The following is a 22,855-nucleotide window of genomic DNA, read 5'->3' as shown; positions in this document are numbered from 1 at the left end:
GGATAGCGTGTACAAAGTGTTATGGACATTTCATTTACAGTATGAAGCATTTTCCACACAGTATCCTTCCTCTGTAATATACTCCAGGGCATGGGAGAGCAATTAATTTTCCCGAGTGGCCACATGAGAGACTGTGACTGTTGTGGAGGCTGAACCAATAGGCTGAAATTAATTCTGCTCAATATTAATATTAACATATTAATTATAATTATTTATATTAATTGTATCACTTAATATTGAGCAGAATTAAGTATGCTGACATCCCCCTATATAATGTATGAGCCCGCACACAGCCCCCTAGATACCTTAAGAGACCCCACATAGCCCCCTATCTACAGTATGAGCCCTCACATAGCCTCCCATAAACAAAAAGAAGAATATAACCAGCATCACATGCATATGGTAGATAAAATTTGTTTATTTTAACCACCTTAAAAATACAAAGGGTAAAATTCCTGAAAAAGGAAGTAAGTTGTGGATAGGGAATTTCATCCTTTGTATTTCTTGACGTGGCTTAAATAAACAAATTTTATATGGACGTGATGCTGGACATATCCTTCTTTCTACTTGTCTGCTGCCGACACAGCATTCTGTGCACCACCCAATATTACATCCATAAGCTCAATTGACATGATTAGGGGAACTGGATCTTTTTTTTTCAAATTGGCCTCTCTTATATACAGTATGAGCCCCCACGTAGCCTACTATATACAGCATGAGCCCCCAAATAGCCTCCTATATACAGCATGAGCCCTACATAGCCTCCTGTATACAGCACAAGCCCCACATAGCCTCCCATTTACAGCATGAACCTGACAAAGCCTCCCCTATACAGCTTGAACCATATATAGCCTCCCATATAAAGTATGAGCCCCACATAGCCTTCCATATACAACTTGATTCCCACATAGCCTCCCATATACAGCTTGAGCCCCACATAGCCACCCATATACTGCATAAGCCCAACATAGCCTCCCATATAAAGCATGAGCCCCAAATAGCCTTCCATATACAGCTCTAGCCCCCAAATAGTCTCCCATATAACACATGAACCCCACATAGCCTCCCATATACCGGCTCAGCCGTACATAGCCTCTTATATTCAGCATGAGCCTCCACATAGCCTCCCATATACAGTATGAGCCCCACATGGCCTTCCATATACAACTTGAGCCCTACATAGCCTCCCATATACAGCATGAGCCCCACATAGCCTCCCATATACAGCATGAGCCCCACATAGCCTCCTGTATACAGCATGAGCCCCACACAGCCTCCCATATACTGCTTGAGCCCCACATAGACTCTCATATACAGCTTGAGCCCCACACAGCCTCCCATGTGCAGCATGAGCCCCACACAGCCTCCCATATAACAGCATGAGCCCCACACAGCCTCCCATATACAGCATGAGCCACACATAGCCTTCCATATACAGCATGAGCTCCACATAGCCTCCCATATACAACATGAGCCCCTATATATGCTCTCAAAATACAGTATGAGCCCCGCATAGCCTCCCTATATACAGCATGAGCCCCACATAGCCTTCCTACATACATCATGAGCCCCACATAGAATCCTATATACAGTATGAGCCCCACATAGCCTTCCTATATATATAATGAGCCCCACGTAGCCTCCTGTGTACAGCATGAGCCCCACATAGGCTCCCATAAACAGCATGAGCCCCACATAGCCTCCCTATATACAGCATGAGCCCCGCATAGGCTCCAATAAACAGCATGAGCCCCTCATAGCCTCCCTATATACAGCATGAGCCCCACAGAGCCTCCCTATATACAGTATGAGCCCCACATGGCTTCCCTATACACAACATGACCCTACATAGCCTCGCTATATACAGCATGAGCCCCATATAGCCTCCCATATGCAGCATGAGCCCCACATATCCTCCCTATATACAGTATGAGCCACACATAGCTTTACCCTTATGAACCCTTTACCTTTATGAACACTTTAAGTATGCTCACATCCCCTTATATACCTTTTGAGCCCGCACACAGCCCCCTATATACCCTAAGAGACCACACATAGCCCCCTATATATAGTATGAGCCCCATATAGCCTGCTATGTGCATATAAAAATCCCATACACATGACAAAAAAACACATACTCGCCTCACTCCTGTTCTCCCAACGCTCTGCCTCTGCTCCTGTTTCCAGTGCACTGACTCTCTAGAGTGCACAGCTGAAGCGATGAAATGACATCATTGCATCAGCTGTCTCACACGCTGATTGGTGGAAGAAGGGGCCATCCCACTATGGGCTAGTCCCAAACATTAACTTCATCTTACCTTATGTCAACTATCTACACTATACTACATTACTGCACACTATTCCTTACGCTATACATTTACATTTCCAAATATCACAATTACATTACAATACACATTACATGGTATTTACAAAAGACGCAGGACATTATTCACATTATACATTACACTGATGCGATTGGTGTCTTCAAGGGTAAGAAAGAAGAAGTCATTGTCCACCACCCTTACATAAAGTGGGTATAGAAAGTATTCAGACCCCTTTAAATTTCTCACTCTTTGTTTCATTGCAGCCATTTGGTAAATTCTAAAAAGCTCATTTTTTTCTCATTAAAGTACACTCTGCACCCCATCTTGACTGAAAAAAAACAGAAATGTAGAAATTTTTGAAAATGTATTAAAAAAGAAAAACTGAAATATCACATGGTCATAAGCATTCAGACCCTTTGCTCAGACACTCATATTTAAGTCACATGCTGTCCATTTCCTTGTGATCCTCCTTGAGATGGTTCTACTCCTTCATTGCAGTCTAGCTGTGTTTAAACAAACTGATAGGACTTGATTTGGAAAGGCACACACCTGTCTATATAAGACCTCACAGCTCACAGTGCATGTCAGACCAAATGAGAATCATGAGCTCAAAGGAACTGACCAAGGAGCTCAGAGACAGAATTGTGGCAAGGCACAGATCTGGCCAAGGTTATAAAAGAATTTCAAGGTTCCTAAGAGCACAGTGGCCTCCATAATCCTTAAATGGAAGAAGTTTGGGACCACCAGAAGTCTTCCTAGACCTGGCCATCCAGCTAAACTGAGCAATCGTGGGAGAAGAGCCTTGGTGAGAGAGGTAAAGAAGAACCCCAAGATCACTGTGGCTGAGCTCCAGAGATGCAGTAGGGAGATGGGAGAAAGTTCCACAAAGTCAACTATCACTGCAGCCCTCCCCCAGTCGGGCCTTTATGGCAAAGTGGCCCGACAGAAGCCTCTCCTCAGTGCAAAACATATGAAAGCCTGCATAGAGTCTGCTCAAAAACACATGAAGGACTCCCAGACTGTGAGAAATAAGATTCTATGGTCTGATGAGACGAAGATAGAACTTTTTGGTGGTAATTCTAAGTGGTATGTGTGGAGAAAACCAGGCACTCCTCATCACCTGCTCAATACAATCCCAACAGTAAAACATGGTGGTGGCAGCATCATTCTATGGTGGTGTTTTTCAGCTGCACGGACAGGACGACTGGTTGCAATTGAAGGAAACAATACGGCCAATTAGAGAGATATCCTGGATGAAAACCTCTTCCAGAGTGCTCTGGACCTCAGACTTGGCCGAAGGGTCACCTTCCAACAAGACAATGACCCTAAGGACACAGCTAAAATAACAAAGGAGTGGCTTCAGAACAACTATGTGACCATTCTTTACTGGACCAGCCAGAGCCCTGACCTAAACCCAATTGAGCATCTCTGGAGAGACCTGAAAATGGATGTCCACCAACGTTCACCATCCAACCTGACGGAACTGGAGAGGATCTGCAAGGAAGAATGGCAGAGGATCCCCAAATCCAGGTGTGAAAAACTTGTTGCATCATTCCCAAAAAGACTCATGGCTGTACTAGCTCAAAAGGGTGTGTGGCACCCCTGAGGGTTCGACCGCCACAGGGATGCTGCACTTCTTTAATGAGTGTAGTGTTCCTCCTCTGAGGTAAGAACAGTGTGATGGTCAGTACTCCACCTCCACATCCAACACCACATTTCTCCACCAGAGGGGGCTAGAATGCACTAGGTGCTGCCCTCCTGGTTACAGGGAGACTGGGGAACCAAGAGTTAGGGGAACCATTTTAGTGGGCGAGGGTGGAGGACTCACATTTTAGTTACACTTTAAATTTCATATTTAATACACAGCCATCTTGGCTCTCGGTCCTTTTCGTTGGTTCTTTTGACTGTCATTTATTGTGATCTCCCTCCCTGAGCGTGGATCCTGTGTGGACCTGCAGCGGATGGAGACACAGCCCTCTTACCTTGGCCTTGGGACGAGGGGCAGGCTGCAGATAATGTATGTCTCAGCCCGGTCAAGGACCATGACCAAGAAGGCCCGGAGCTTAAGAGTGTAGCTCCACCGCAAATGGATCCCAGGGAGGATGCAGATGGAGCGGTATACGCCACCTGTCCTCGCCAACCTGATCTATTCAGAGGGATTCCGGCTGCAAGAGGGGTACCGGCCCCCGACACCCGACCTTGCTACTCCATGTCCTGGTCGGGGAAGCCCAGTAGGCCCTGAGGATCCCACCGGGTATCGGAAGGAGCGGAGCTGCCACCAGTGCCCTTTTTCTGAGAGGAATTCAGAGGGAGACCCGGCTTATTTACACACACAGACAGGAAAGCTTAGGAACACTCTGGTGCGGGGTCCTAATTGAACACTGGACTTACTCGGAGGTTGTCGGACCCCCTTCGTCTCTGGTGACCGCAGAACTCCGCGAGGAGCAGGGAGTCGCCTTCCTCCTGCCATCTCTTATGTGAGTAAAGGCTTGGAAGTTCACCCCTACGGCCTCCGGACTCTTTATTTTGCGCTACACCGCGCTACGCAGACTTTCTAGACTACTACCCCCATCATCCTGTCTCGATGCCCTAAGGCCCTGCTCCCCCTGTGGGGAGTAGTAACAACTTCGGCTGCCATAACACCAGGCTTCAGCGGACTGCAGCAGCGCTGGTGGCCTTCAGCAGGTGCCACAGTTGGCGTAGTCAAGATCAGCCACTCAACCCGGATAAGCCCGTACCATCCTTTTTTTATTGTGACGGCCCTGGGCACGGAGCGGGTCCGGGCCACGGCTGCACCCCATCTCTTCATCACAGGACCTGACTCCGAGTCCCCCATCTCTCAGGGTAAAGGGGCTTACAGGAGGCTTTGAGGCGTCACAGGTGCTTCTACTCAATACTGAGCAAAGGGTCTGAATACTTATGACCATGTGATATTTCAGTTTTTCTTTTTTAATAAATTTGCAAAAATTTCTACATTTCTGTTTTTTTTCAGTCAAGATGGGGTGCAGGGTGTACTTTAATGAGAAAAAAAATGAACTTTTTAGAATTTACCAAATGGCTGCAATGAAACAAAGAGTGAAAAATTTAAAGTGGTCTGAATACTTTCCGCACCCACTGTATACTGTACATAGCACAAAATATTACCAAACCGATGCAGTGTAAATCATGGGGGTGAAACAGTGCAAAAGCTATCTATCTGTCATCTATCTATATATCTATCTATTCTATTGCTTGGTTTCCCCAGTTAGAGAAGCATCTGGGCTTCGAGTACCAGACGATGGTGGACGGTGAGGTGATTCTCCATCTCTACAGTAAATATGGCATTGAGCAGACGGCGGCGTTACTGGACGGCGTTTTCGCTTTCATCCTTTTGGACACAGCCAATAAGAAAGTCTTTCTTGGAAGAGACTCTTATGGAGTCCGGCCGCTGTTTAAACTGCTCACTGACGATGGCTTTTTAGCAGTTTGCTCAGAAGCTAAAGGTATTGTATGAGTGACCCATGAAGCTTAAAGGGATTGTCCACTTTTTCTGTTTAAATTTGAAAGTGCTCAATTTCCCTGCAGCACCCCCGCAGGAGAAATTATGCATTACACAGTTCTTTCAGAAGTCTTTGAGTACAAGGCATGATACAATGTATCGGTATTGCCCTTTTAAGGGACCCATAACTGTGTATAATTATCATGTTGTTCTCTACAGGTCTTATAGACCTAAGACACTCGATGACCTCAAGTCTGAAGATTGATCCGTTCCCGCCCGGTCACTGCGAAATTTTCAATCTCAAGCTCATTGGAAAAGTGGCGTCGGTGGAATTGATAAAGTTCCACAATTTCAAGGATGAACCTCAGCACGCGGAGTACGACTCTCTAGGAAAACTGCAAGCAGGTAATGTGACTGCAGGATCAGACTACGCAGAGTTTGTAGTCTGTTACCATGGAGACACACATTTGTGCACAGGAGCTGTATAGTTCAATAAAAACAGCTTGTAAAGTTTCTTCCTTTGAGATGCAGAAGTGATTACAATAGTTTACATACCCTTAAAGTGCTTATATATATAAAAAAAAAAAATGGCTGCTTTTTTTTAGAAACAGCCCCACTCCTGACCACAGGTTATGTCTGGTATTGCAGCTTGGCTTCTTTGAAGTGAATGGGGCTAACATGCACCTGTGGACAAGTGCGGCACTGTTTTTGGAAGAAACTAGTCATATTTTTCAAAATTTAGACAACACCTTTAATGATAATTTTGCATAAAGAAGACTAGTGATCTAGTGATGAGCGAGCACTAAAATGCTCGGGTGCTCGTTGCTCAGGTCCAGTAAATCGTAATGATAAGGTGCTCAACCCGAGTCAATGGGATACTCGAGCATTTTTCCAGTGCCCCCCCCCTCCTGGAGGTCTGGAGGAGGCCTATAAATTGGCAAAATCAATGGAAACAGTGCTCAAATGACATGGGAACCGCATGGTTAAGGCCCCTGGAAGAATTTCTGACTCCCAGGTCACTGCTGTCAACAACGTGGTATTACGCCACTTTTACGGACTCACAATAAAACTTACAAAAACGAAGCCAAAATGTATTTTCCTTGAAAAAATGTTAAGAAAAATTCTTTCCAGGGTAATGACTTGTATATAAGGCAAAATAAATAAACAAAAACAAAAATGCTCCTCCACACCTTGGCCTATGTTCAGGGTCGGTCTGGCCTGGCGGGAAATCGGGAAATTTCCCGGTGGGCCCCGATATGAGAGTGAGAAAATTGGTGGCGTGGGCCCTTTAAAAGCGCGGCTGAAGCAAATGTAGCATCGCGCGCACAGCACATTCATTGGTGACAGCGAGCCTGCAGTGACGTGCATGCAGCATACTTACCACGTGAGTCTCTGACACTGAGAGGACGGATTCTTTCTGGGCGGTGACACGCACCGCGCTCTGCTTTCCCGCTGGCTGGCAGACTGTAGTGTGGTGTCAGGTGACACTGACGCTGACGCCGCTCTCTTCTGGCCTCTGATATGCCACGGCCGCGCTCTGCAGTGCTTTCTCTCTGCTCCGGGGCCGGCCTCTGAGACGCCGGCGCCACCGAAGCTGATGGCCCGCTCTGCTCTCCCTGCTCCCGGGCTTCTGATACGTCCCATCCCGGCTCCATATCTGCCCTGGCCTGCTCCCCTGTAGTAATACTGGCTCCCGGGTGGTGGCACCGTCCCCTTCTCTCCTGCTCTGACTCTGGGCTTTTTTATACCGGTTCCGGGGCTGGATATGTGGACGGTGACCAGCAGCACTCTACAGTTCAACTCTCCAACGAGGCCTGGAATTGGAAACAAGGCTGCAGGCCTACAGCTCTCACTGCTTCAATTTCATATCAAGAGCACCGTGCCAAATATTCAATAACGTTTTTATGGGTGAGTCATATGCCTGTGTGTGTGTATATGCCTGCGGTGCGTGCGTGTATATGCCTGCGTGTGTGTGTGTACGTGTACAGTGTGTATGTATATGCCTGTGTGTACAGTGTGTGTGTGTATATGCCTGTGTGTACAGTGTGTATATATGCTTGCGTGTGTGTGTGTGTATATGCCTGCCTGTGTGTATATGCATGTGAAGTGACCGCGGGCAAGGCTGCGCATTGGTATCTATGATCTGGCCCAGCAAGATCCCCACACACAGACTCTATCTTGATAACCGTATCTTTACTCGTATACATTTTTAACACAGCAAAGAAAAACAATAAATGACAACCGTAAATATGCACAGTAATAACATGTACTGATAAGCTGACCCTCACTGTCCCTACTCACACATTACCAGTCCTTTACTCCAGAAGGATGTGTCCCCCGTCGCAGGCCTGTCTGTCTTTGCAGGAGGGCGTCCCAGCCGGAAAAAAAAACAGGAACAGCAGAATTCGCGGAAAGAAAGGAAGGGATACTTCGGCCTCTCGCCAGATGTCCCGCTTACAGTCTCTCTGATCCGGATAGAAGCTCTGGTGGACCCCTTATGTAGTCCACACTCCAGTAGCAGGGAGTGTAACAGCTGAATCCTTCAGCAGTGCAGAAGCTGGGGAAGGCTCCGAGGATATGGTGTTAGATAGAAGAAATCACGTTGAGAGTCTCTCCTGCGCCACACACGAGGGCCTGCACACCGTCCTGGCTCTTTTTACAGACCACAGCAGACTCTTTGCGCGCTTTTTCCTGCTTCCCACTTTGGTCACGTGACTCTCTAGGGCCGGACACAGGAGGCTCAGTCTTTTTCTCTGTCATCACACCCTGCGCAGGTGCAACCTCTGGCCACAAGGTGGCAACATCATCCTGTGTAATCACTTCTGTAACAGGCTCTATATCAATTATCACAGAACAGCCAGAGCCGGCCAGCTCACTACACGCCCCCCCACTCAAAGGTTGGCAGTCCCTGCCAACGACCGGCTCCAGGGCGGCGATGGCTCTGGATGTGACAGGGGGCGGCTGGGAAGAGGGCCACACATATTGGTCTCTGTAGGACTGTCCTGGAGGTACCCCTGCAGTGGTCCTCGTTGTCCGCCTAATGGGTTGGATCCCCCCTCTCCTATCAGTCACCCCACTCTCTTTCCCAGTCGACATGTCAGTAGAGGAGGTAATCGGTTCAAGTGCGTCAGTCGGACGGACAGGGGTAGGCATGCATTCAGTCTCTACATCCCCGGGGTCAGTGTCTCCGACAGTATTAGTGATATCCATCTCTCTAGGTATCACAGTAGGGGAGTCAGGCTGGGAACTGCAGGGGCGCAACATATTATGGTGCAAAGTTCGGATGCTGCCGCTGTCTTCGCCCTGCACTCGATAGACGGGGCCGCCGGGGTACGGCTGTCCAATTACTCAATAGACTTCGGTCTCCCACTTGGGCCGGAGTTTCCCTTGCGGCTTCTTTATTCGGACTAGGACCAGTTGACCTACATTCAGTGGGTCTTCTTGTACCGGAAGTGGGTCAGCGTGCACTTGATCCTGAATTTGTCGGCCTACTAGCCGGTAGACAGTCTCCATTCTCTGGCGGTGTGTTTGTAGCCAGGAAGGATAAGTACCACAGGTATCTTCTTCAGAGCTAGACAGTTGCAACTCATGGATGTTTTTGCCTGGACGGCCAAAGAGAAGGGTGTATGGGGTGTATCCGGTGACGGAATGGACCTGATTATTATAGGCCCACAGCAGTTCCGGGAGGAATCGAGGCCAGTCGGGCTTTTTGTCTTCAGCCAAAGTCTGGATCAGTTGTAAGAGGGTCCGGTTAAAGCGTTCACATGCGCCATTCCCTTGTGGATGGTAAGGGGTGGTCCTGGACTTCTTGATTCCATACATCCGTTGGAGTTCTTCAATGACTCGCCCTTCGAAACAAGCCCCCTGATCAGAGTGTAGCTGCTCCGGACACCCGTAGACCCGAACGAATTGCTGATTCAGCAGTCTGATCCTTGGTAGCAACAGCGACAGCGAATTTCGTGAAGTGGTCCACCATCACCAGACAGTACTGGCAGCCACTATTCGCCGTTCTGATCAACAGATAGTCCACCATCAACAGCTCAAGGGGCCTCGACGTCTTAATAGTCTGGACGGGGGCACGCTGCTCCGCGGACTTGTGGAATTCACAGGTACGGCATGCTTGACAGATGTTTTCAACCAACTTACGGAGCCCCGGACAAAAAATGAACTGCTGGGTCCACCGGAGGGTCTTGTCTATGCCGAAGTGGCCGTTCCTCCTGTGAGCTTCGCCCACCATCTCATGGGCCAACTGCACCGGGACGACAATCTGCAAACACTCCTCCAGCATATGGGATAAAAGGGCCCTGCGACACAGGACTCCATCTTTCACGATCAGCCGATCCCACTGGGCAAGCAGAGCCAAGGCTCCGGTCGATAGTCGGGCTCTCACTTCGGAGGGCGGTTTCTCTTGTTTATTCACATACTGTTTCAGTAAGACGTGCTCGGGATCTCGATCTTGAATCTTGGCCCATTCTTGCTGGGACAGGGGAGATCCCACTACGGCTTCAATCCCTCCTACCGCATACTGGCGGCTATCTTCTATTTGCTTTGCAAGCCGGGCAAAGTCAGGCATCTCATCTTCCTCCAACTCTTCATCCCTGTCCCCCACTGGCGGGGATGATGTCACTCTAGACAGGATGTCAGCATTCTGATTCTCGTTCCCCGCTCTGTATTTAATTTTGTACTGGAATCTAGAGAGCCTGGCCATCCAGCGCTGTTCCATTGCCCCTAGTTTGGCATTCTCTAGGTGGGCAAGAGGATTATTGTCCGTCATTACTAGAGATGAGCGTTGTTCTACTCGAACTGTTCGCCAATCTCAAATTCGAGCTGTTTTGGGCGGTGTTCGAGCCGGTCGGCGAACACGAACAATTTGAGAAAAATTCGGCTGTTCGAGGTTATGTTCGATAACTGTTCGTGCACCAAAATCATAACTGGATTTTTTCTCAGTAATGATGAAAATTAATGTTAATACGCAGTTTGAGTGTACAGCGGGGCGGGGGGAGGGGCAGGGGATGGATCTCTGCAGGAACAATGAAGATCTCCATTTTTTTTTCTCTTTCCCGCATTTGCAGTGGGGAGGTGCAATCTGTCAGCCTATCAGCAGCGCACACACGGAGCGAAGTGCTTTTTTTCACACAAGCAAGGGCATGTGTGATTGGCAGTGTATGTCACATGTCCTTGCCCTATAAGACCAAGCCATTTTCCCCGTCGCCACCATTTTCTCAATGCTGCAGCTGCGTGTTAGACGGCACCGCTGTTGCTGTGTGTGCTATACCTTGTTAATTTCAAGCCAATTTTCGCACAAATATACAGATAGCTTGGGAGTAGGGAATAGTTGTGATTGCAGTCCTTTTAAGGACTAGGTTACAGCATTTCCTACGACTTTTATCAGGGAGGTCTGTGCTCTTAAATAGATAGATTGTGGGAGTAAAGACTAATTGTAATTGGAGTCCTTTTCAGGACTAGGTTACATGAGTTCCTATCAGTTTTTGCCAGGCAGGTCTGTGCCAGTGCTGTGCAAGTTTTTTTCACAGCATTTGGCTGAATCTAGCAAAGCTAATCCTTTTTGGCCTATTGCAGAGTGTGTTAGTCAGTGGAGTAGCCTATCTGTGTTGCAAGATATAACACCTGTGTATAGAATACCAATTTTTTTACTGCACCTAGTGAAGTAAAATCTTTTGGGCATAGCATCATTCTATTAGTCCATCTATACTGACCTCCATCAGGTTGCAAACTGAATATAATTTTTTTCTGCATCTAGCTCTGAAAAAATATTTGGGCTTCTAGCGGTGTGTGGGACTTGGTCTATTAGTCCATCTATACTGACCTCCATCAGGTTGCAAATTAAAAATAATTTTTTTCTGCATCTACCTCTGAAAAAATATTTGGGCTTCTAGCAGTGTGTGGGACTTGGTCTATTAGTCCATCTATACTGACCTCCATCAGGTTGCAAATTAAAAATATTTTTTTTCTGCATCTAGCTCTGAAAAAATATTTGGGCTTCTAGCGGTGTGTGGGACTTGGTCTATTAGTCCATCTATACTGACCTCCATCAGGTTGCAAATTAAAAATAATTTTTTCTGCATCTAGCTCTGAAAAAATATTTGGGCTTCTAGCAGTGTGTGGGACTTGGTCTATTAGTCCATCTATACTGACCTCCATCAGGTTGCAAATTAAAAATAATTTTTTTCTGCATCTAGCTCTGAAAAAATATTTGGGCTTCTAGCAGTGTGTGGGACTTGGTCTATTAGTCCATCTATACTGACCTCCATCAGGTTGCAAATTAAAAATAATTTTTTTCTGCATCTAGCTCTGAAAAAATATTTGGGCTTCTAGCGGTGTGTGGGACTTGGTCTATTAGTCCATCTATACTGACCTCCATCAGGTTGCAAATTAAAAATAATTTTTTTCTGCATCTAGCTCTGAAAAAATATTTGGGCTTCTAGCAGTGTGTGGGACTTGGTCTATTAGTCCATCTATACTGACCTACATCAGGTTGCAAATTGAATAAAAAAATTTTCTGCATCTAGCTCTGAAAAAATATTTGGGCTTCTAGCGGTGTGTGGGACTTGGTCTATTAGTCCATCTATACTGACCTCCATCAGGTTGCAAATTAAAAATAATTTTTTTCTGCATCTAACCCAGCCAATAGTTTTGGCCTAATACCACAGTTTGGCCACTCAGCTCTGCTCGGTTACCATCCATTGTTTTTTTGTGCAAACAACTCCAGAGTTGTGAATTAGTTAACCACCAAAATGAGTGGAAAAAGGCCTGCTGCTGGTGGAAAGGGGAATAGGCGTGTTGGGAAGGGGAAAAAAGGTTGTGTCCGTGGGGTAGGTGCAGAAGAAAGACCATCTTCCAGCCAAACTAAAATGTCTACTTCTTTTAGCGGACAATGTGATAAGATCCCTTTCTTACGGCCACGCCAATCGCTACAAATTCCAGATGAGGCACAAAAACAGCAGGTGCTTCAACGGATATCAAGTGCTCCTTTAAGTGGGCTCTCCTCCACATCAACTTCAACATCACAAATACTCCAGTCCTCAAAGGTGTCACCCAAATCGCACTTGCTTCCTCACAGCTCCCAAATTTTCCAGCTGCCCGTCTGAGTGTGAGGTAGAACAGATGGTTGAGTCTGCAGAGCTGTTTACTCATACTATAGCCTGGGAATCAGAGGTCGACTCCAGCGCTTCTGTGAATCCAGACGAGGAAATGATCTGCACTGATGCCCAGAATCTTTATGAGTCGGATCCAGGACCAGACGCAGAAGGTTCTGACCATAATGTAGACCCTCATTCCCAAACTGTAACTCCTGTTGGTGGAGACAATGAGGAAGACGATGATAAGACTCAAATACCTGATTGGAGCGACAACTTTAGTTTTTTGTCAGGGCAGGAACAGGTTGGCTCTGAGGACGACGGGTGTGATAACGCACAGGGTGATGATGATGAGGTCGGAGATCCCACTTACTGTCAACCCACAGTCAGCCAAGAGATGAGGTCAGCAGAGGAGGTGGAGGAAGATGCTAGTGACGACGAGGTCAGGTTGCGCCTTCCTGGACAGAGACGTAGTACTGGAAGCACGTCAACAACTGCATCCTCAAACACAACTCTGCCTCTCACCACAAGTCGTGGTGGCTCTTCAGGTCGCATGGGTGCTAAGCCTTGCATAGCCTGGGCATTTTTTCAGATCGATAAAGATGACCCAACTCGTGTTATCTGTAACATTTGTCAGCAAAAGCTAAGTAGAGGCCAAAAAATACATAGTTTGAGTACTTCATGCATGAACCGGCACATGGACATGAAGCATAAGTTGCAGTGGGAAGCTCAGTGTGCTACAATGCGGCCTAGCCGGCCGGGCCAATCACCGTCTGCCGTATCTTGTGCATCCGCGGCCTCTTCATCCTCTGTGACTGGGGGGACAGCAGTCACACCTGTTTTGGGGCGCAGACCTGCCACCTCTTTACCCGCAACAGCCAGCGTGATTGGCAGGTCATCATTTTCTTTGGAGGTGGTAACACCAGCTGGTGTTGAGCGCTGTCCGACATCGATAGCACCACCTTTGGATCAAGGCAACCTAACATGTCCGCCTGCATCTTCCTCACAGACCGGCAGTTTGCCGGGGACACCCTTATCAACCCCGTCTAAGCACAATAGCCAGCCCTCGGTCCCTCAGATGTGGACAAGTAAAAGACCATTTCCTCCTAGCCATGAGAAAGCTAAGAGGTTGAATTTCACCATCTGCAAGCTCTTGGCTACAGAAATGCTGCCTTTCCGCCTGGTGGACACAGAGGATTTTCGAGACCTTATGTCCGTCGCAGTGCCCCAGTACCAGATGCCCAGTCGGCACTACTTCTCAAAGAAAGGTGTGCCTGCGCTCCACCAGCATGTCGCACACAACATCACCGCTTCTTTGAGAAACTCTGTGTGTGACAGGGTGCATTTCACCACAGACACTTGGACGAGTAGGCATGGACAGGGGCGTTACATGTCGCTGACTGGGCACTGGGTAACTATGGTGACAGCAGGACAAGGGGCTGCTGTCCAAGTCTTGCCGTCCCCACGAGTTGTGCGTCAATCCTCTTTATGTCAAAGTTCCTCCACTGCTTCTGCCTCCTCAACCTCCTCTCGGTCTTCCACCTGCACCCAAAGCCTGTCTGGTCATGCCACAAGCTTTCTAACTGCGCAGAAGGGATCCTGCACACCTCCTTACTATGCTGGCAGTAGGGCTCAACGTCATCAGGCGGTTTTTACATTGAAATGTCTGGGAAATGTGAGTCACACAGCTGAGGAGTTGTGGTCAGCTCTGGAGAACCAATTTCATGAATGGTTGTCTCCACTGGACCTGAAACCAGGGAAGGCCGTGTGCGACAATGCTGCAAACCTGGGTGCGGCCCTTCGCCGGGGCAATGTCACACACGTGCCTTGTATGGCTCACGTGTTGAACCTGGTTGTCCAGCAATTTTTAGCCCACTATCCCAGACTAGATGGCCTTCTGCAGAGGGCACGGTCGCTGTGTGCTCACTTCCGTCGTTCGCATCCCGCAGCTCAGCGACTTACATCTCTACAGAAGTCGTTGGGCCTGCCACTTCACCGGCTAAAATGCGATGTGCCTACCCGGTGGAATTCAACTCTGCACATGTTGCAGCGACTGTGGCAGCACCGACAAGCCCTGGTGCAATACGTTCTGACGTATAGCCTGGGCCAACGAGATTCAGAGGTGGGGCAAATCACGCTGGAGGAGTGGTCTCAGATCAGGGACCTATGCACCCTTCTGCACAGTTTTGAAATGGCGACGAAGATGTTTAGTGCTGACGATGCCATTATCAGCATGACTATTCCGGTGATTTACATGCTGGAGCACATGTTAAACAGAATTCGGAGTCAGGTGGTGGCACAAGAGGAGGTGGAGGAAGTAGAGGAGGAGGAGTTGTATGCGGAAGGGCTAACATCTGCAAGGTCCAGACGGTCGGCAGCACCAAGGCGGCAGGCATGTGAGGGTGGGGGAGATGGTTTTACCAGGGCGCATGGTAGCAGCCAAACTAGTGAGGAAGGTGCAGGAGCCCAGGAAGAAGTGGAGGACGAACTGATGGAAGACTCATCAGATGAGGGAGACCTTGATCACATTTCTGTTGTGCGAGGTTGGGGGGAGAGGACAGAGGAAGGAAGCATGATTGTTACCTCGCCACCAACACAACAGGGACTTGGTGCTCCTGGATGCGCAACACACATGAGTGCCTTCTTGCTGCACTACCTGCAACATGACCCTCGAATTGTGAGAATTAGAAATAATCCTGACTACTGGGTTGCCACACTGTTAGATCCCCGGTACAAAAGTAAATTTGCAGAAATTATTCCTGCCATAGAAAGGGATGCACGCATGCAGGAGTATCAGCAGAGACTGTTGCAGAATCTTACATGTGCTTTTCCACAAAATACCAGTGGTGCACGTAGTGAATCTCACAGTTCCAACTTGCCAACCGTGGGACCGTCAAGTGTTCAGCACTCAAACCGTAACAGAACCACAGTATCTGCTGGTAACATCAATTTTGCGGAATCATTTCACCACTTTTTTAGCCCATCCTTTGCAAGGCCACAGGAGACAAGAAGTCTGACACATAGTCAACGCCTAGAGACGATGGTACAGGAGTATCTCCAAGTAAACATTGAAGCCACGACTGTGTCACTGGACCCTTGCTCTTTTTGGGCTTCCAATCTGGATAAATGGCCGGAGCTAGCCACTTACGCCTTGGAGATCTTGTCATGCCCCGCAGCCAGCGTTCTGTCTGAACGTGTGCTCAGCGCTGCTGGTGGTGTGCTGACAGATAAGCGCACGCGGCTCTCCACTGATAATGTAGACAGACTCACGTTCATAAAGATGAACAAATCATGGATCCGAAACGACTTTTCTACCCCTGTGTCATCCTGGGGAGAGTAAAAGCTTGATGATTGGTTAAAATCACCCTACCAACCGTTTTAAGCTTTCAAATTACTAATCATGTTTATCTGTATCTTGACTGGAAAATAATTTGGGCTTTGTAGCAGTGTGCAGCACTGATCCTATTAGGCCATCTATACTAAAGCTTCACCAGATTTAAAATTAAAAATAATTTTTAGCTGCATCTAGCCCGGAAAATAATTTTGGGGCTCCGAGATGCGCAAGGCACATAAGTGCCTTCTTGCTGCACTACCTGCAGCATGACCCTCATATTGTCAGAATTCGAAGTAATCATGACTACTGGGTTGCCACACTCTTAGATCCCCCAAACTTTTCGATCAACCTTTTCATTTTAATAAAGACCAAAAAAATGGTCATTTTTGAAATTATAAGCATTAGCAGGTTGTTAGAAACTGAAATCAAACAGTTTTCAACTCAAAACTTTATTCTAGGTGATGTTACATTTTCACATAGGACCCCTTGTTCGAAAGGAGCTTCTGAACTCTCTCGTCCATTGAATTTGTCAGGCTTTGGATGGTTTCTGCTTCAATTGTTTTGCATGAGGACAGAATACCCTCCCAGAGCTGTTGCTTAGATGTGAACTGCCTCCCGCCATCATAGACACTCCTTTTAATGATGCTCCAAAGGTTCTGAATGGGGTAGAGGTCAGGGGAGCATGGGGGTCACACCATAAGTTTGTCCCCTTTTATGCCCATATCAGCCAGAGATGCAGATGTTTTATGTGCAGCATGAGATGGTGCATTATCATGCAGAAAAATGATCTTGCTGTGAAATACACGGTTCTTCTTCTTGAACCATGGCAGGAAGTGCTGTTTGAGAAAATCCACATACATTATGGAGTTCATCTTTAGCACCTTCAGGGATCCTAAAGGGGCCGACAATCTCTCTCCCCATGATTCCAGCCCAAAACATTACTCCACCTCCTCCTTGTTGGCGCTGTAGCCGTGTTTGCGTGGGGTGTCCATCAACCAGCCATCCTCCACTCCATCCATCTGGACCATCGAGCGCTGCACGGCACTCATCCGTGAACAAAACAGTTTTGAAATCAGTCTTCATGTAATGTTTGGCCCACTGGAGCCGTTTCTGCTTGTGTGAAGTGGATAGAGGAGGTCGACAGGATGGCGCATGCACAGCTGCAAACCTCTGAAGGACCCTGCATCTTGTTGTTCGGGGGACGTTGGAGGCACAAGCAGCTTCAAAAACTTGTCTGCTGCTATGACAAGGCTTTTTTGCCGCTGCTCTTTCAACCTGACGTAATTGCCTGTAGGAAAGAGTCCTCAATTTGCCCTTATCAGCATGCACACGTGTGTACTGTGAATCAGCTACATACTTCTTGATTGCCAGGACACTTCATCCTGATCATCGCACAATGTTGATTGTAGTCATGCCTTGACCTAAACACTCCACAATTTGTTGCTTCTCAGCAGCCGACACATCCTTTTTCTTTCCCATTTTGGCAGAAAATGTAGGCTGCTTAATAATGTGAGAGAGCCTTCTTAAGTAGTCTTGCCTTTCATTGGACACACCTGCCAAACTAATTAGCACAGGTGTCTGCAATTGCTTACAGTGATATAAAGAGCCCTGACACACATCACCATCAATGAGTTTAACTGACAAACAAACAAATTCTTCCCTTATCACTCCTAAACACTTTTTGTATAATAATTTGGAACGCAGTGTACATGTGCTTTTCCACAAAACACCAGTGGTTCACGTAGTGAATCTTACAGTTCTAACTTGCCAACCGTGGTCTGTATGGAGTTGTTCAATAAAGGGCCCAAAATTAAGATAACATAGATGGGAGAGGTCTCTATGAATAGGAATTCCTAAGTATTTGATACCCTGTGAGGGCCAGGCAAAGGGAAAGTTGGACTGGATGGAATCCTATATGGATTTGGGGAGGGAGACATCGAGGGCCTCAGACTTCGCTGCATTGATTTTAAAATTTGACCATGTAACAAAGTGATCTATTTCAGCCATAACAGCATGGATGGATATATGTGATTGAGTGATATATATTAGGACATCATCAGCAAATAGAGAGCACTTGTACTCGGTGCCTCCCACCTCAATCCACCTAATATTGGGGTTATGGCGAATTGATGAGAGCAGGTGCTCCGTCACTAGGATGTATAAGAGAGGGGACAGAGGACATCCCTGCCTTGTCCCATTGGTGATTGTGAAAGGTGATGAAAATGTTCTGACGCACCCCCTGGGCCTTGGGACACCCGGAGCCGGACCCTTTTTGGTGGATGCTGGTGGTTGTAGTCTTCGTGGCGGCGACCCAGTTCCGTGGCTCAGGGCGGTCAAACCAGTGGCGGAACTATTTATGTGGTTTTCATGTTTAAATGTCCGACTACGCCACCCGTGGATTGCGGTCAGAGTGAACCGCCGCTACAGGGCAGACCGCTAAGGCTGGTGTTGTGGGTGCAGCAGAGCGTAGCATAACTCCCCACGGGAGGAGTATAGCCTCAGGGCAGTGTATGCGGAGGATGGGGGTGATGGTGCAGGGCAGCAGCAGTAACGACACGGAGTCAGTGATGCAGTTCAGGGCCTTTACTCACAGTTCTTATTATCCAGACCACGTCTGCAGGTAACGGCTGCCCACGTCGTACTGTGCTCACCAGGTGAGGGGCTCAGACAACTCCCAGATAACTTTGGAGCACTTCACAGGACCCCCTTTGTGTGTCCTTTGTCTGGCCTTTCTTACCAACACTTCTGTCCGGCTGCCTCGGGCCTCCTCTTGGTAAACTTGGCGCCAGTTTCCCTGACCCTATGTGGTGCCTTCCTAGCGGGTGTAGCGAGGGGCTGCGCCACATAAAATGTCAGAGCCTCCGGTTTCTAGCTGAGGGTCGTTTCCTGCCTCCACTAGTTCGGGGACCGGTCTCCCCCTTTGGACTGACCCCTCCACGCAGGTGGATTCGGGCGTGCGGTGGCGACTCGCCCGTCCGCACCCCTGGGATCCCTTCATTCCTCGTTCCTGGAGCCTTCTCCGCTCCTCTTCCTTCCTTCTCCCTCTTCCAGGCCTGGGCCTCTGTTACTAGGCCCGCCTCCGGAGCAGAGCTCATGCAGAGCCCCTGCTCCCTGCCACTTCTGCTCAGACTTCTCTGCACTGAACTAAGATGGTGCCCACCTTTTATACTCCCTTCTCAATGCACCCAGGAACTGCTTCCTCCCTGCTCCTGCACTACAGGGTTCCCCTTCCTCAGTGTTCCCTCCCCCCACTCCAGCCAGGGACAGGGACTGTCGTGCCCATCTCAGGGGCATATTGGTCGCCCTGCCCCACGGCAATGTGGTGTAATGCATGCAGGTGTCGGGTCCTGATCCACACTCCATGCTTACCTGAGAGTGAGATATCACACCTCTGGGTGAGGTGCAATACGTCTTTAGCAACCGAGCCCTCAGGGTGCTACAGTTCCATTTATCTTCAGCCTAGGTGACGTATTGCGATACAGGGCCGTGATTTTGGCTATAAAAGGGTCCCCTAGACCCCTACCCCAAGCTTTTTAAGAGAATCATATATGGCGTGCCAGGAGACTCTATGGAATGCTTTCTCAGCATCCAACGAGAGTATCTAATTACAAATTTTTAACTGCATCTAGCCCAGGAAATACTTTGTGCCTAGTAGCAGTGTCTGCTAGTAAGCGGATTATCCCGGCTGTTAAGCAAGCTGCACCACCTGTAGTTTAGACACTTAATTTTTTCAAAGGAAATGCTTCGGGACCATGGGATACTTAGTGAAGAGCATCAGGAGGCACCCCAAGGCATAGGGGCTGGGACTGGCAGTAGGATGCCTTGCGGTGGACAGCCGAACTCGATCCTTATAAAAGTTTTTTAACTGCAGCAGCTTTAGTGGACGCTACTGGAGCTGGAATTACCGCGGCTGCTGGCATGAGACTTGCCCTCCAATAGATCCTTGTAAATGGATTTAAAGTGTATTCATTCAAATTAGAGAGACAATTTAAATTAAAAAGCTTAGAGCTGCCTCCACCACAGGGGGGCTCGCTCGACCCACCAGCGGACAGGCACCAGTATTGGGAGAGGGGGGCTGGCCGTCAGGGTTCACCGCGGCTCTGGCACAAACCCGGCGACACGGAGGTGGCACGGGCAGGAGCGGACTGGCCGTGTCGGCTTCTCACTTTTTGGATTTTAGAAGGGCATGACATGCCTATATCTGTGTCTCCCCCTCCTTTTACTCCTCCACCTCTTTTATTTTCGCATGACTATATGTACTTGTCACTTTTCCATGTGTTAGTTATGTCTTCTGAGCAGTTTGTCAGCTTTTGGACACCTTTGAAGGTGTTTTCTATGTGTTTCTATGTGTTTTTGTTTGCCTGCCATTGGTTTTAACGGTGTTCGAAGGTGTTCGACGAACAGTTCGACGAACAGTTCGGCGAACACACGGGTGTTCGACGAACCGAACCGAACTCGAACACTACGGGGGTGGCTCAACACTAGTCATTACCAGCACCTCCGCTCCTGTCAGATAGCCGGCAAATTTCTCCGTCATAGCCCAAGTCAGAGCCAAGAGTTCCAAGCGGAAGGAGCTGTAGTTGACGGGATTCTTTTCGGTGTCACGGAGAGACCTACTGGCATAGGCTATCACGCGTTCTTTATTATCTTGAACTTGAGAGAGGACCGCCCCTAGACCTTGAAGGCTGGCGTCAGTGTGCAACTGAAACGGTAATGTATAGTCTGCATATGCCAGAACAGGGGGTGATGTTAGAGCAGCCTTAAGTGCCTGAAAGGATTTTTCTCGGTCAGGCCCCCAACTGATGCGTCGTCCTCTGGGGCTGTTCGCGGTCCCTCGGAGAACCTCATGCAGTGGTTCAGCAAGCCGAGCAAAGTCCTTGACAAACCGACGGTAGTAGCCTGCCAGCCCCAGAAAAGCCCGGACTTCTTTGACGGTAGTTGGCTGCGGCCACTCTTGAACGGCTGCTATCTTCTCCGGAGAGGGCTGGACACCTTCGGCCGAGATCCGGTGGCCCAAGTAGTCGATTTCCTGCTGGAACAGACGGCACTTGCTGGGCTTCAACTTCAAGCCGTGTCTCCTCAAGCGCTGGAACACTTGGCCAAGCTTATGAAGATGATCCTCAAAGGTGGCAGAATATACCACGATGTCGTCAAGGTATATCAGCGTAAACTCAAAGTTGAAGTCTCCCAGACAGCGTTCCATTAGTCTCTGAAAGGTCCCCGATGCGTTATTCAAGCCGAACGACATCTGGTCGAACTCATACAGGCCCATGGGAAGGATGAAGGCGGTCTTTTCCCTGTCCTTCTCACTCATTGGAACCTGCCAATATCCACTGGCCAGGTCTAGGCACGAAAAATATTTGGCCTTCTTCAGGGCGGTCAGTGACTCTTCGATCCGAGGAAGTGGATATGAGTCCCGGATAGTGCAAGCGTTCAGCCTACGGTAGTCCACACAAAACCTTAGGGAACCATCTTTCTTTTTGACTATCACCACGGGTGCAGCCCACGGGCTCTGGCTTTCACGTACCACTCCGGCGTGTAGCATAGATTCTAACAGGCTTTTCACCTCCTGGTATTGCTGAGGTGGTATCTGCCGGTACCTCTCGTGGATAGGGGGGGTATCGCCCGTGGGTATCTGGTGCTGGATATTGGTGGTACACTCAAAGTCTGTGTCATGCTTTGCAAAGGAGTCTTGGTGTTCCCGGAGGAGTTCCTCCACTTGAGACACTTCTTGTTTGGTGTACTGAGACGTGTCTAGCTGCACTTTTTCCCGTAGTTTTCGCCCAATGTCTTCATCGTCTACTTGAGCGTTTATGGCTGAGACGGTTACCGTCCAGTCGCCTTCTGTAGACGGGGTGAATTCTAGGGGCCCAATGGGATTCACTTCCGTGGGTAGAGCATATACCCGGGCAAGTAGAGTGCCGGCTTCAAGGGCTAGGCCTACGTCTGCGGTGTTGTTTAGCCTGACAGGGACTCTCCCGTTCCTCACGACGGCTAGAGTGCGAGCAACTAGTGGGTTTAGCTTACCCCCACTTGGGGTCCTCGGCTCGATCAACACTTCAACCCCCTCAAGTTGTCGGTGGGTGTTAAGGGGTAAGGAAATGACTGTCTCTTCTTCAGCGGGCAAAGTAATCCGAGTACGGCGTGGCACCGTAATGGCGGATAGGGGTAGTTGTTCCTCTGCCATCTGTTGAAGTCCAACGGTCCGGATTACGCGCTGGAACGCCAGATGAGTCGGCTTATGTTTGGTGACTTTCTGCCATTATTTGGGTCCTTTTCTTGTCAACAGCATAAGATCCAGGTCCTTCAAGATGTTCATTCCAACTATCACTGGGGTCTCGGAGCCGAAACCTTCCTTAACGATGACGATCCCTCATTTTCCTAAGTCCTGTCCGCAGGCCTTTGTGTCCATCCAAGCAACTCCGGTCACTGGAATGGGTAGATTATTAGCCGCAATAATCTTAATGGAGGTGTCTGGGTCACGAGCAGTTCTTGGTTTGAGGTAATTTTCGTAAAACTGTTCAGAGATCGTGGTCACTTGTGACCCGGTGTCCATCAGTCCCTGTACGGCAATTCCTTCCAGGACAACTTCAAGTGTCGGGCTATTCGCGGCAAGAGCACT

At 48.5% G+C, this 22,855-nt stretch overlaps 1 protein-coding gene across 1 annotated transcript in view; it reads left to right on the top strand.

The window, feature by feature from the left end:
- Positions 1-22,855, top strand: part of LOC141264166 (asparagine synthetase [glutamine-hydrolyzing]-like) — a 237,247-nt gene that overhangs the window by 73,752 nt on the left and 140,640 nt on the right. The window contains exons 3-4 of the mRNA XM_073676476.1: positions 5,569-5,806; positions 6,022-6,207. Of these exons, the coding sequence (XP_073532577.1) occupies positions 5,569-5,806; positions 6,022-6,207 (424 nt within the window). The remainder of the gene's footprint in view (positions 1-5,568; positions 5,807-6,021; positions 6,208-22,855) is intronic.

This window comes from Phyllobates terribilis, unplaced genomic scaffold (assembly GCF_046119375.1).
Source record: "Phyllobates terribilis strain yellow unplaced genomic scaffold, ASM4611937v1 Scaffold_4__5_contigs__length_816908805, whole genome shotgun sequence".
NCBI lineage: Eukaryota > Metazoa > Chordata > Amphibia > Anura > Dendrobatidae > Phyllobates > Phyllobates terribilis.
The sequence above is the reverse complement of the archived record's forward strand: the minus strand, read 5'-3'. Positions and strand labels throughout refer to the sequence as shown.